Consider the following 13,040-nt stretch of genomic DNA (forward strand, 5'->3'; position numbering starts at 1 on the left):
GGGATCCACACAAATACAGCAGGGAGTGAAGGGAATGGCTGTTCACCCTTCTCCAACAGTGGTGAAGTTCCAGCGATGTAAGTGCCATTATGACAATGGAAGAGCAACTTTGGATCTAACTCTGTCTCATTTATACACAGTAATAACTGGCCATACCACAGAATGCCTTTGGGGAATAGAAGAACATGTCTGCGAGGCTGTGTCTTTATGGAGATCTGCAACTGCCACAGAGCTGGATTTCTTCTTTGTAATAAATGAGCTTTCACTCCCTGTCAAAGAGAATAATTAATTAGGATTCCATGAATGTCTACCTACAACAGAGAGAGAGAAAAAAATCAGCCTCCAGATAACACCCTACACAACAGCACTGTTTCTAGCACAAAAAGTAGGAATGGATATATTCACGTTACATTTAAGTGCATCCAGGGCTCGTGCTGGCCCTGGACTCTCACAAGCGGCCTCAGCCCACCACCACCATGGCTGACATGACATCAGGGCAGCCGGCATCAGGGAAGAGCAGGCAGAAGCCTTACCTCACTGCTGATCAGCTGGCCTGCCCCGGAGTGGATGACACCAGTGGAAGGCAAAAAATAGGTTGTGGCGCGGCGAGAGCAGGGCAACAGCTTGTGTGACCATGTGACTGCACATGAAATGCCAAAGGTGGGGTCCTCTGTGGCCAACAACTCCAAGTCCCAAGTGACCAAGGAGAGTAGGGAAGTGCTGAGGCAGCCGACCCAATGACCACCAGGGAGGTGTGGCAAGGAGTGAGTTCGGGCTTCTGGGAAGGGCTCCTCCATTCTTGTCTTACAAGTGAGCAGTTGGAATCATAGGGGTGGAAAGAGGTGGAACAAGGTCCCACCTCGATAAGGGATTAGATGTGAGGGAACCCTTTAAATAGGAACTTTCTTCAGAGGATAGGGAGGCAGAGGGCTGGAGTGTTCCATGTGAGAGAACAAACCAGCCAAGGCACAGGAGGGTTAGGGTGCTGTGAAAGCAAATAAAACCTCCCTGTTCCAGCAATGCCAGGACAAGAGAAAGAATATGCATGATATTTAGTGTATCTAGAGTGATAAAGCTATAACAACTCATCCCCCATCCCCCCAATTAAATAAAAACCATTTCCCAAAGGTACTGTAGGAGTCTCCCAGACTTTGCTTGAGGCTCTTTCACTCTAATTCCATGCCACTTGTTTTTTAAAAATATAACTTTCCATCAACACTGTGATAGAAACATTTATAGATCAGTCAGATGAATCAGAGTGTGTATTGCACACAATGCCTGTGTGAGTTTACAAATCTCTGTCTACTGAGGTGCAACTGGTGTGTATACTGAGGATGTGCACGTATGTGTATGCACATCCTCAGTATTGGAAGAACAGTACTGGAATACCTGGCAAAGCCAAACAGGAAGGTTTAAGCTAAAAGTCACAGGTTAAACTTTATAATGGGATGACAAATTCCTTCTTTTTGGTAGCAAACATACCTTCACTATCTACATCATCATTCAGACGGAAAACGTTGTCAACTAATGGGTCAGGCAGGAATTCCCAATCATCATATTTCTCCAATGCATCTTATTCAGTTTTTACATCAGAACTGGATTTTGTCTGGACTTCATAGCTGCTTTTCCTCTGATATCTAAGCACCAGTCTGGCCAATACAGAACCTGCACCTAATGTTCAAGAAACCAAACACTTAACAATTTCAGAAACAATGGACAGATACACAAAGTGAAAATCTGCAAAACGTTGGACACAGTTTAGCTATTAAATGCTTCAAATTTTTAACACTTTAGAGCAGGGGTGTCGAACGTATTTGTTATGAGGGCCAGATATGACATAAATGAGACCTTGTTGGGCGGGGACATGTGTGTCAAAAAATGTAATGCCAGGTAGCGGAGATATAAACTTTATAAAGGACACAAACACAAAGGGTTTTTTTTACTTAAAATAAAAACATGCTTAAAACATTAGCACTCTTGCAATATTTTCTTTATTTAACAGTGTCTGATAAGTGACACTTCTTGCTCTGAATTATTGCATCAAAATGTCTGTGCTGTTGCAATCTTGAGTTTGCTTTTGTAGTGTGTATCTGTAAGCTGCAAATCTACTTTTGATTTATTGACATTCACTACAGAAATCTCATGCTCCGAATTCTGAGCCTAGGACTCAGGGGAAAACATAAAATGACTGGGCACTGTGAGCTTTTGTACATTAATTGCTTTATGTGCTGGTCCACAACATGAGAAGGCACCATGACACAGACTGAAGGCTATGTGTTTGTCTACAAAACTAGTCTTCCTCAGTGGTCAGTACCAGCCTACTGTCTTTGAAGTCTAAGTTCAAAATCCCCAAAGGAAATGTGCTGGGTGAATTTGGTCTGGACACACAAACTCAGCCTAATCCACCTCACTGGTTTGTTGTTCTTCCTCATCTAAATAGTTCACATTGGTTTGCTACTGAGAAAAACTGGATCATGAAAAGGGGGAGGGAACCCAGTTGCACCCAGGAGAGCCACAGGATAACAAGCCCAACAAAATGGACACACTGTAGCAAGGCACACAAAAGCTCATACCTTGAATAAAAACCTGTTGGTCTTAGAGGTGCTTTGTATTTCCCCCAAGGAAAGCAAGCTCTCCCTCCTTCCCTCTCTCCCTTCAGGGAGAAGCCTCAGCCAATGGAGTGGAAGAAAGGTTTGCCTTTGTTTCCTGTGTGATTGAGGCAGCCTGGCCAGGAAGCAGGCTGTGGCTCATTCCCTCTCTCCCCTGGGAGAGGAAGGGGAAGGACCCTCAGCCAGTGCAGGGAACAGAAGCTTGCCTATCTATCTCTCCTGAGCGATTTAGAGAGTCTGGCAATGCAAACTATGATGCCGCAGAACTGGAAGAAGAAACAGGAGACAACCAGTTCCATTGAGGGCCTGATAGAAGCCCTCTGGGGGCCTAATCTGCCCCCGGGCCACATGTTTGACACCCCTGCTTTAGAGGCTGTGAAGTAGGACATGGTAATGTGAATGGCCAAATATTAAAATAGCCATAAGATCACTTTCTCTAGTAAATATGCCCTCTATTTGTGTTAATAAATTCCAATACATTGTCAGTAAACCACCATCACCACCCATTCCCTTAAGGGCACTGCTTTTGATACTCACCACTGGTCCCTAAAACACAATATCTGCTCCTCTGGAAATGTTTAATTGAATGAAGATTGACAGGAGAAAGCTAAGATCAGTTGTAATGACCCATGAGAGAACACCTGTCATAAATTATGTACTTAGAGGGTGCTCTGAACTAGTCAAAAGCTCACTTAGTGTTTTGATACCCGAATCCAGTCTACAACCACTTACGTGTTTGTTTCCTGAAGGATGCTCGTTTATCTGGAAACAAGGGGCTGAGCCAGGAAGGTTCAATTCTACCAATGCAGAATCCTCCAAGACATATACTGCTGTTGGCTACATCCAAGCTAAGCTTTTTTAAGAGCAAGCTAATGATCTGGCTGTCTCCTTTCTTGATGCTGGCTGTTAGAGCACTACGAACATCCTGCTCACGAGCACCACTGTTCAACAGCAGTTCTACCAACTCGGGATTGCTTCCTTTCTCACAAACCTATTACAGGACAAACAATGACTGCATCAATGAAGTACTACAAATTATACTTCTACTTTTGACAGTCAGCAATGTACTGGGAACAACTCCAGTAAAATAAATGTAAGCTGCATGAAACTAAACCTGCTTTTGTTTCTAGTGTGCCAAGTCTCTTGAGTAAGCTAATACAGAACAATTGCCAGTGATATGAATCATCAGGTTAATCATTAATTCAAAAGTGCTGCATATATCTTACCTACGACTGACAATAAACTAATGGGTTGAAAAGTTCTTAGGATTGTCCTTATCTCCAATTATACTAGAACGCCATTCAAGAGAAATCACACCAGTAGTGTTCATTCTAGTTAAAAGATTAGCCAAAAGAGTCACCCACCAGTTTTTGTTATTAATAATAAATTCTGCTGGAATATCTGGATATTCTGCTGGATTTTCCCCGCAGTTTTGTGATTCTGTTTTTTGAGGATTCTGTTTTTTGAGGATCATGAAACCGCAGGGAAAACCGAGTGAAGCTGCGGGTCAAAATGCATCCGCGTGGCTTCGAGTGGAAAATTGACCAATGGAAACGGGGCAAAGGGAGGCATGATGGCGGTGCAGCTCCTTGTGTGAAATCAGCCACGGTGTAGAGGGATTATAAGTAACAAAGTAACACCATGTACAAAATGTTTACTGAATACTAATTATTAGAGCCAAAAGGAGAACATATTTGTCAAATGAGAGAACAGATGGCATTTTTACTGCTTATCAAAATAATTACTTGAGCATTGGTTCCATTGACAATTCACGACCTGGAAGAAGGCTATGAAACACACAGAGAATCGTGTACGCATGTTGTCACTGATAGCATCTCCACTGTCTCCACTGTCTATTGAAATGTTGTAATTGGGCTGTACTGTCCATGGTTAAATATTGGGAGCAACTCCAAAAAACACAAAACCCCTTTTGGCTGCTTTTACAAACTTTGGAATAGGTGCTAACCATTCATTGTTCCTTCCTTGTGAAACTTCATATCTTTGAATAATTGGAAACCTTTACCTTTGAGCAGAGGTCATTTCGGGGGAGAAGGTGCAGGGGGCGGGGCACATGACGAAGCCCCGCCCCCTGCTTCCGGCAGCCCCGTTTCCAGCCCTCATTCAGCCAGGAGGAGTCAGGAGAAGAGGGAGGGTAAGTTGCTTCCTCCCCGCCTCTCCCCACCCCTGCCTGCCTGGGGCCAGGGAGGGCCTTGGTGGGGCTTCCTCGCACTCCCGCTGGCCTTGCAGGTCCACCGCCGGGCCCCTGATGTCAGGGGGTGTGGCATATGCTAATGAGTTATGCTAATGAGTTCCCCTAGCTCTTTTTCTACGAAATGACCACTGCCTTTGAGTAATTGTTTGTAAAATTTACATTGTTGGAATCTGATATGCTATAGGATAGTAAACTCTAATAATTAATACGCAGTAAACATTTTGTACATGGTGTTACTTTATTACTTACAATTGGAATAGAGAGCTTGTACTGAGCTAACTGGAGGGACATATAGAAATAAATTCAAAGAACAGACAATTAATTAAAAGAATTTGTAAAGCCAAGGACGACTGACAATCAGTTTCTGAAACCTTGGCATCAAGGGAAGTAGCCACCAAGCACGCCAGTCTGGCCTGGGGGCATCCCCCCCCATCCCTACAATAGCTGGGTGTGTAATTGTCTTATATCCAGAAAAATAAAAAGTATACTGCTCCCAAGTTTCCTGCAGGAGAATCACCTGAAATTCCCTTAACCCATCTACAACCTCTAAATCCAATGAGCAACCCTTCCAGCCTGCTAGATTCCAAGAGAGTACCCTCAGAACCCCATTCTCATTTTTCAGAATTGTCTAGGGGTGGTGGTGGGTTGACTAAGCTAGAAAGACACTTAAGAGAAAACACTTGTAAGGGTGGAGGCAGGTCAACTAGATTAAACGAGCACTTAGGAGGAGACACTTGCAGGGATGTAATCAACCCAACTGCTAATTCAGAAACACTGATCAACTGAGAAGGGATTTTATCTGAAACATGTTTGTCCCCCAGTTCCCTCTTCCCACTTGGTTTGTGAATTTCATAGTTGGGGCAAATGGGAGAGTAAAAAAAGGATCAGACTTTCTTTGCAAATAAAGGGAAGGAGTAAAAACATCCAAAGGAGCTGGCTTCTTCTTTTTCAAGGCTTTAGAGCAGGGGTGTCAAACATATGGCCCGGGGGGCCAGAACTGGCCCACCCAGGGCTCTTACCTAGCCCACGAGCAGTTAGTGCAAGAGAAAGCAGGAAGCTGCTTGGGGAGGGCAGTGGCCATATGCAGTGAGGTGCATGTAGTTGAAGCTGTTCAAGAAATAGAAAGGAAATTGCGAGAGGGCAGGACTATGAGGATGTGGTAAAATAGTGGAGAGTAAATGGCAGCGAAGGCCTGCAGGGGAGAGAGGAAAAAGAAGGTGCATGGATTGGGAGGCAACTTGGATGTCTTGTGCATGCTGCTCTGAGAGGAAAGATGTTCCAGCCTCAGAAGCAAGTGGAGGAGCAGAGGAGCAAAGGAAAAAAGAAGTGCCACTATTGTGAGCTGGAAGGCAGAGTGTCCAGGGAGGACAGCAACCTCCCTTCTCCCCCCACCTGTTCTCAGCCCTTAAAAGAAAAGGGGTCATGAGAGGACAAAAAGCACCCCTTTGAGGTTTTGAAAACAGCCTTTCCATCAGGCCTTCCCCTCAGCACTACCACTTCTGTGAAAAATGCAGGAGGGATAAGAACTGGGGGGTGAGAGGATCTGGGAGAGCCAGGTTCAGACATACCCCCCCCCAAGCCAGGACTCTGTTGTCTGGGTCACCTGGGGCCGGTCGCTCAGCCTGGACCACCTCACAGGGTTGTTGTTGGTGGTGGGGATGGGCAGTGGAGGAGGAAGTCTGATATGCCTCCTTGATATCCTCAGAGGTAGGATGGGGGAAGAGAGAAAACATTTATGACACCTCTGCTTTAGAGAGTGGCCCGAACACCTTTCCCTGGAAGATCTCCTTACCTGAATAACCTATTTCCCTTTGTCCCTTAACGGCTTGTATAGCAGAAAAAATGAAAAACCAAATGCTTAGTTTCTTCAAACTGCACTTTTGAGGGGGTTGGGGGAACACCTAGGGTTGCCAAATATGTTTTGGCCGGGAGCGGGGGGCTCCCGGCTGGTGTCTGGAGCGTGCGCGTGCGCGCACTGTGTGCACATCACCCGGAAGTGATGTCACACGCTGGGGGCGGGGCCACGCCATTTGAGGGGAAAACTCTTTGTTTTCCCCTCAAATGGCGTGGCCCCGCCCCCAGCGTGCGACGCCACTTCCGGGTGACGTGCACACGGGAGTGGGGTTTCCCCCGGGCCCCGATTCCGCGGGAGCGGAAAGCGGGGCTCGAAAGTGGGGGGAAATCCGCCCCTCGGGGGCATTTGGCAGCCCTAGGAACACCCTGCATCTCTGCTTTTGCTGACTGAGTACCTAAAAATACCCTTTTCATTCTATCAAATCTTAGAACAATGTTCTGCTGTCCAGCAGGAGGTAGCTGTTTATATGACTGATACAGTCTTAATTTCAAAGTGTCAAGTTCCAATTTGCTCTCTCTTGACTTAATGGGCTGTGGCAACGTCTTAAAACCTGATCTAGCAGAAGTGGTCCAATGAGGCAAGTAGTCTTTATGGGGTGTTAACAGGGGGGAGATTCCTTCCTGCTTAAAAACATGAATCATATATAGCTCATGATCAAAGAACCTCTTTTTCTTAGCCCAGATAGCTCTAGGTATTTCTGTGGAATAAAAAGAGAGTAAAAATCTCGTCACTCCTAATGGATTAGGTAGAAGCACCACAGATTTTGGATCAATGGCATCTATGAGTGTGTCCAACAACTGACTCAAGTTAGCTTTAGCAAGGCCTAGAATATGCCAAGAGGGAATAAAACGATTAAAGAGATAAACTTTCAAAGTAATCTGAGTTGGCTGGGTAACTAACGATTTCTCCTTCTTAAAGCCCTGTCTACCTTGCAAGGCCCTAGTTGGAACAACTGCACTATTCTTAGATTGTAATAAAGCCAGTTTATTGCTAATTTCCTGTATGTTGGAGAAAATATTCTGTAGGGTATCAGATATAAGAAAAGTCTGATCTGCCAGTATCTCTAATATAGAAATGACCAGAATCAAAGTCCTGCCTACTTAGTTTTGGACCTGGCATCTCACCCGTTGGATCAGGAGACATCTTCACAGATAAAGAACTTCCAATAAAGAACTATTATCTAAGCACTGAAATCTATTTTTAGGTGCCAGCTGGGGAGATTAAAAAATCATCCATCCCCCACATAGCACCATCAGCAAAGACGATATGCTGGAAATAATGCTGTCAAATTGGAACCTATATTCATTGTTGGTCGGAGTGTCCTAAACTGAAACACTTTTGGGAGGGCATTATTTTTCAGATTAAGCAGATAACTGGGCTAAATATACAATTTACGGAGGAGCATGTTATTTTGAATAGATGGAAAGCTGATGTTAGTTTAGACAGCATTAACAAAAAAGTAGCTATTCTTTTATCAGCAGCTAAAAATGCTGTTGCTTTACAATGGAAAAAAATAGCCCAACCAGGCAAAATTGGCATTTAAAACTTTGGAATATGTACATTATGGCAAAAATCACAGAAAATCTTGAAGATATTCATACTCGTGCAACTTCTTCTAATTTTATTACAATATAGTTTCCTGTCTTACAATATTTAATATTTAAGAAGGAATACCCAAAATAACTGATACCTTACATCTTTGGTAGAAGCTTGTTCTAATGAAATATTGCTCTATAAGGTTATAATGCTTAGATATTGATTTAACTGTCTTAATATTATAGACTTTATAGATTTTATTTGTATTTAAAATTATGTTATATTCCCTTACCTGTTACCTGTTGTATGTTATATTTTTTATTATTAATAAAATTGTTATTGGGGTGGGGAAAATCATCCATTCTACTTTGTTTACTGTATGAGCTTGCTATATGCCTAAAAGAGCATGCTCTTTTTTTGCCCATTAAATTAAAGGGTGCTTGAAACAGAAAATTACCAAAAGGAGAAGGGAAAAAGGAAATCAAAAGGTAGAATATAGTTAAAAGGTCAGAAAATCTAAATATCTGGAATGTATACAATTAAAGTTCCATGACTCAGCACAGAAATTTCAAACACATAACGTATATACACAAGGGCAAACTGCACAGAGAATAGCTACAGTAATTTCATCTCTTCCCCACAGAAAGCTAATATTTCACCACTCCCTAGTCTAATTAGCAAGGCAGGGAGGGAAGAGGAGGTGAGTGGAGAAGATAAGAGCACGATTATCATCGATGCTACTGCTCAGTTACTAAAAACAACCATACCACTCAACAAAATCAGCTCCAACATGTAATAACAAAGACAAGACAAACCCAAGATGATTAAAACAGCTCATAAAGAGCTTTAATAAAATAAATAAAACCCAAGATGGAGCATAGCCCTCATACATCTTTCACCAGACAATAATTAAAAATTGTTAAAATCACTCAGGTGGGCAAATAAGTAAAACAAGTTAAAACAAAAGTTGAAACAAATTGAAACAAAACGAAAGCCCAACCATTTCAGATTAAAAACAAGTAAAAAGCCCCGCATTTACAAGCCCTCCAAGCCTTTTCATCTACTCAGGCTTCATGCAGCTCCAACCCTACCCAAATGAGGGAGGGAGAGGAGATTTTGGCACCGAGTCTAACAGGGAACAAAAAACAAACCAAATACCAAAACAGAATAAAGTGCCCCAAGGACAGAGCAAAGCCTTGTAGCATCTTATTGCACCAGAAAATCAGAAACAACCTTCAGGAAAACACACACACGCCAGTATCACCCAAAACTTGAACTTACGTATTTAGCTGAAAACATCCATTAGCTATTATTGTCTAGGGATGCGGCACAATCTTTTCATTGGAAAACAAAATGAAATTTCACACTGCAAGCAACTATGACAACTTTGTTAGACCTGTACCTCCTTGGTTAAAGCCAATTAGGGATCCCAAAGCTGAACTACTGAGCACAAACAATTCTCAAGCTAGTGCTCTGAGATGATCAGGAAGCTAGGGGACTGCAGGTGCCCAGCGGCTCAATGAATCCCTTCCCTTCATAAAAGGCCGATTCTGCCCCTTCTCTGGAGGTGGGGAGACCCTGTCCCCATCCCTAGAAAGCTGAAAGGGCTCTGTATGGGGATGAGCACAAAAGAGGTTTGCTCTCTTTCACAACCCTCTTCCAAGTTCTGATTTGCAGGTGTGCCCTGGAATATGACAGAACATTGGGAAGACTGCATGGTGTTGAGAATGGGCATTTTTATCTAACTCTAAAATGTATAATATATTTGTACCAATTTACACCCAAAGGGAATAAAGGTTTTGCCTCATTGTGATGCTCTTGCCTCAAAAGTATGGAGGGGCTTTCTGGGAGAGCTGCCGAGCTCCCCTTCACTATTGACAACTCTATTGAGGCCTGACTGGCTCAAGGTTCCCAGGGTCACCTCAGTGTCACAGAATTTCTGGCCCACTTGTGCTAACCTCCAAGTGCTAACCGCCAAGTAGGCCAGCCTCAGCATCGACCTGATGGCTCTCCTCTGCAGCCAACTCCTAACTACAGCAATTAATGCACACTTACTATGTTAGTCTATTACCAGGAGCTGCGGTGGCTCAAGTGGTTAAGACGCTGAACTGCAGGCTGTGGAAGGTCGGTAGTTCAGCAGTTTAAGACCCGAGTTGCCGCATGACGGAGTGAGTTCCCATCTCTAGTTCCAGCTCCTGCCAACCTAGCAGTTCGAAAGCAAGAAATTGCAAGTAGATAAATAGGTACCACTTCAGTGGGAAGGTAACAGCGTTCTGTGTGCCTTGGTGTTTAGTCATGCCGGCCACATGACCACGGAAACATCTTCAGACAGCGCTGGCTCTTCGGCTTTGAAACGGAGATGAGCACTGCAACCCTAGAGTCGGACTCGACTGGCTTTCGAGCAAGGAAACCTTTACCTTTACTATATTAGTCATATTTTTAAAATCATGTGATCCCTGTTTCCCCCACAAGGGAAGCCTCATTCCAAGTTCTGGTTTGTTGGTTCTCAGAAATATAAATTGGGAAGAGTGATTTTTATTTAAACATTTAATGAGTTTGAAAACTTTTGTGCCCATGATACCCAAAATGGGTTGGATGCACCTGCAGTACTGTTGTTTATGTAAAATATGTTAAAAACAAACAATCCCCAAACAAGCATTCATTTTTTCAGCTCAATGCAATGATCAATGCCAGAGTATACATACTTGATAAATTATGGTGTTTGCCTTTTTCTTCTTATTCACATCAGCTCCAAGCAACAGCAGACATTCAGACATAATGGTATTGTATTCGGCACATGCTTTCTCCAACATCAAGTTTTTTAGATCATCGTTGTCAGCTATCTTAGCAAAGCATTTACAACAAAGACTCTGAAACTAAATCAGGAAGATGGACAATTGAAAGTGGTAGACAGTCTTCCAGAACATGTCAGACTAGATGTGTTGGGATGGGGGGGCAGGAGAAGGAGGAGGAGGAATTGGATTTAAACCCTGCCCTTCACTCGGAGTCTCAGAGTGGCTTACAATCTCTTTCTCTTCCCCTCCCCACAACAGACACCCTGTGAGGTAGGTGGAGCTGAGAGAGCTCTTTCAAGAACTGCTCTTGGGAGAGAACATCTCTGACAGAACTGTGACTGACCCAAAGTCATCCAGTGGAGGAGTGTGGAATCAAACCCATTCTCCAGATCAGAGTTCTCCGCTCTTAACCACTACACCAAACTGGCTCTCTGCATGTGAGTAGGAGAGGGAGGGAGGGAGGGAGGGAGGTTAAAAGGTGCAAGATACCTGCTGGTCTCTCTGTTCACTGAAGCACATGGACATCTGATAGAAAATAGCAGTGTCGAATGACTCCTGAATCAGCAACTTGGCAAAACAAGGTGATAGATCAAGTATTGTTATAATTGTGCGAAATCCCTAAGAGATTGAAGGATACCAAAATGGTGAGAACAGCAATCAAGAGGTACATTGCTAAAAACATTCATCTTGAAAACAATAAACCCTTGAAACGAAAAGACTGAAGATTTTATTTCACAAAACTTAGAGCAATTACTGGGTTTTGCAACTGGTGGAATCATGCTAGATCCCACTAAAATGTAGCAGAGTTCCACATTTGTGGCTTCTATGGCATTATTGGCCTTGCTGAGCATGAGCTGAAGCTTCTGCATGGCTGTGAAACAATGATACTATCGTGTCATTCTCTCGGGCCCAAATCAGCTCAGGCCCAAATCAACTGTACTCTATGAAGGTGAAGCCAGAGCGTCTGTATTCCACAAAAGATATCAGAAGGTGCAGAAACTTTGGCAGACATTCAGATGAAAAATCGTGTTTGTTGAATTTCTTCTGGAATTGAATCAGGTAGATTATTATTCTGTGACTTATGAAAGATTATGGTGGAATAAATTTGTTATTTGTAAATTTGTTATGAGGTGCCACTGAACCCATTTTATTATTCTTTCAGTGTGCTTCATCTACACTAACAGATGGGCTCAACAAACAGGCTAACAGTAAACAAAAAAGTGACAAGCCATATGTTAGTTTTCCATTTCAGAAAGCTACTATCTCCATACAAAGCAAATTTTGGGCATCCATCTCAAGGTCAAGAACATTTATAAAAAGGTTTACCATGTACTCTGCCATCATTTGCATCAAAAGCTAAGATGTACTGAGAAAACCATTCACAAGAACCAAGTTCTCTACAGAATTCTACTATGAGACTATTGTACTACTTTTTTAAAGATTGGTTTCTCTATTACAGCAGACTAGAGCACAAAGACAAGGCCTGTTCTATCACCCTATTTAACTGCAAGCCTCACATGTTATTATTATTATTTTATTAAAGTTTATTGTTCAAAGTTTAGGATGGCTCATATGCATGCTTATCACCTGACAACTACACACCATGATGATTTGCATGTAGGAATGAGTCATCACAAACAGAACATGTCATCTCAAATGCTGCATTATTCTATGAAATCTGTTCCAATTCTCCTCCAGTCAAACCTGGTTCCACGCTCGTATGTATATCAACTGAATAATCTAGACAGGACTACTGTTCCCTTGATATATGAACTGACTCCATTGCAAAGCATTACACCAACAGCATGTGAGGAATTACATTTTTTTTACCAGTACTCCACTTAACACATGCAATATCAGAGATCATTTCAGGGGGGATCGCAGTTCCCCCGGGTGAGGTACGGGGGGCGGGGCACATGACGAAGCCCCGCACCCTGCTTCCGTCCGCCCTGCTTCCGGCCCTCATTCAGCCAGGAGGAGACAGGAGGAGAGGGAGGGTAAGTTGCTTCCTCCCTGCCTTTCCCCACCCCTGC

The 13,040-nt window shown here is 43.2% G+C and overlaps 1 protein-coding gene across 1 annotated transcript in view; it reads right to left on the reverse strand.

Annotated features, from left to right (window-relative positions):
* The window catches only part of LRRK2 (leucine-rich repeat kinase 2), a 149,513-nt gene that overhangs the window by 82,489 nt on the left and 53,984 nt on the right, over nucleotides 1-13,040 (reverse strand). The window contains 5 exon segments of the mRNA XM_015422529.1: nucleotides 157-269; nucleotides 1,483-1,671; nucleotides 3,342-3,600; nucleotides 10,918-11,088; nucleotides 11,497-11,625. Coding sequence (XP_015278015.1) covers nucleotides 157-269; nucleotides 1,483-1,671; nucleotides 3,342-3,600; nucleotides 10,918-11,088; nucleotides 11,497-11,625 — 861 coding nt within the window.

This window comes from Gekko japonicus, unplaced genomic scaffold (genome assembly GCF_001447785.1).
Source record: "Gekko japonicus isolate JY-2015 unplaced genomic scaffold, Gekko_japonicus_V1.1 scaffold1338, whole genome shotgun sequence".
Taxonomy (NCBI): domain Eukaryota; kingdom Metazoa; phylum Chordata; class Lepidosauria; order Squamata; family Gekkonidae; genus Gekko; species Gekko japonicus.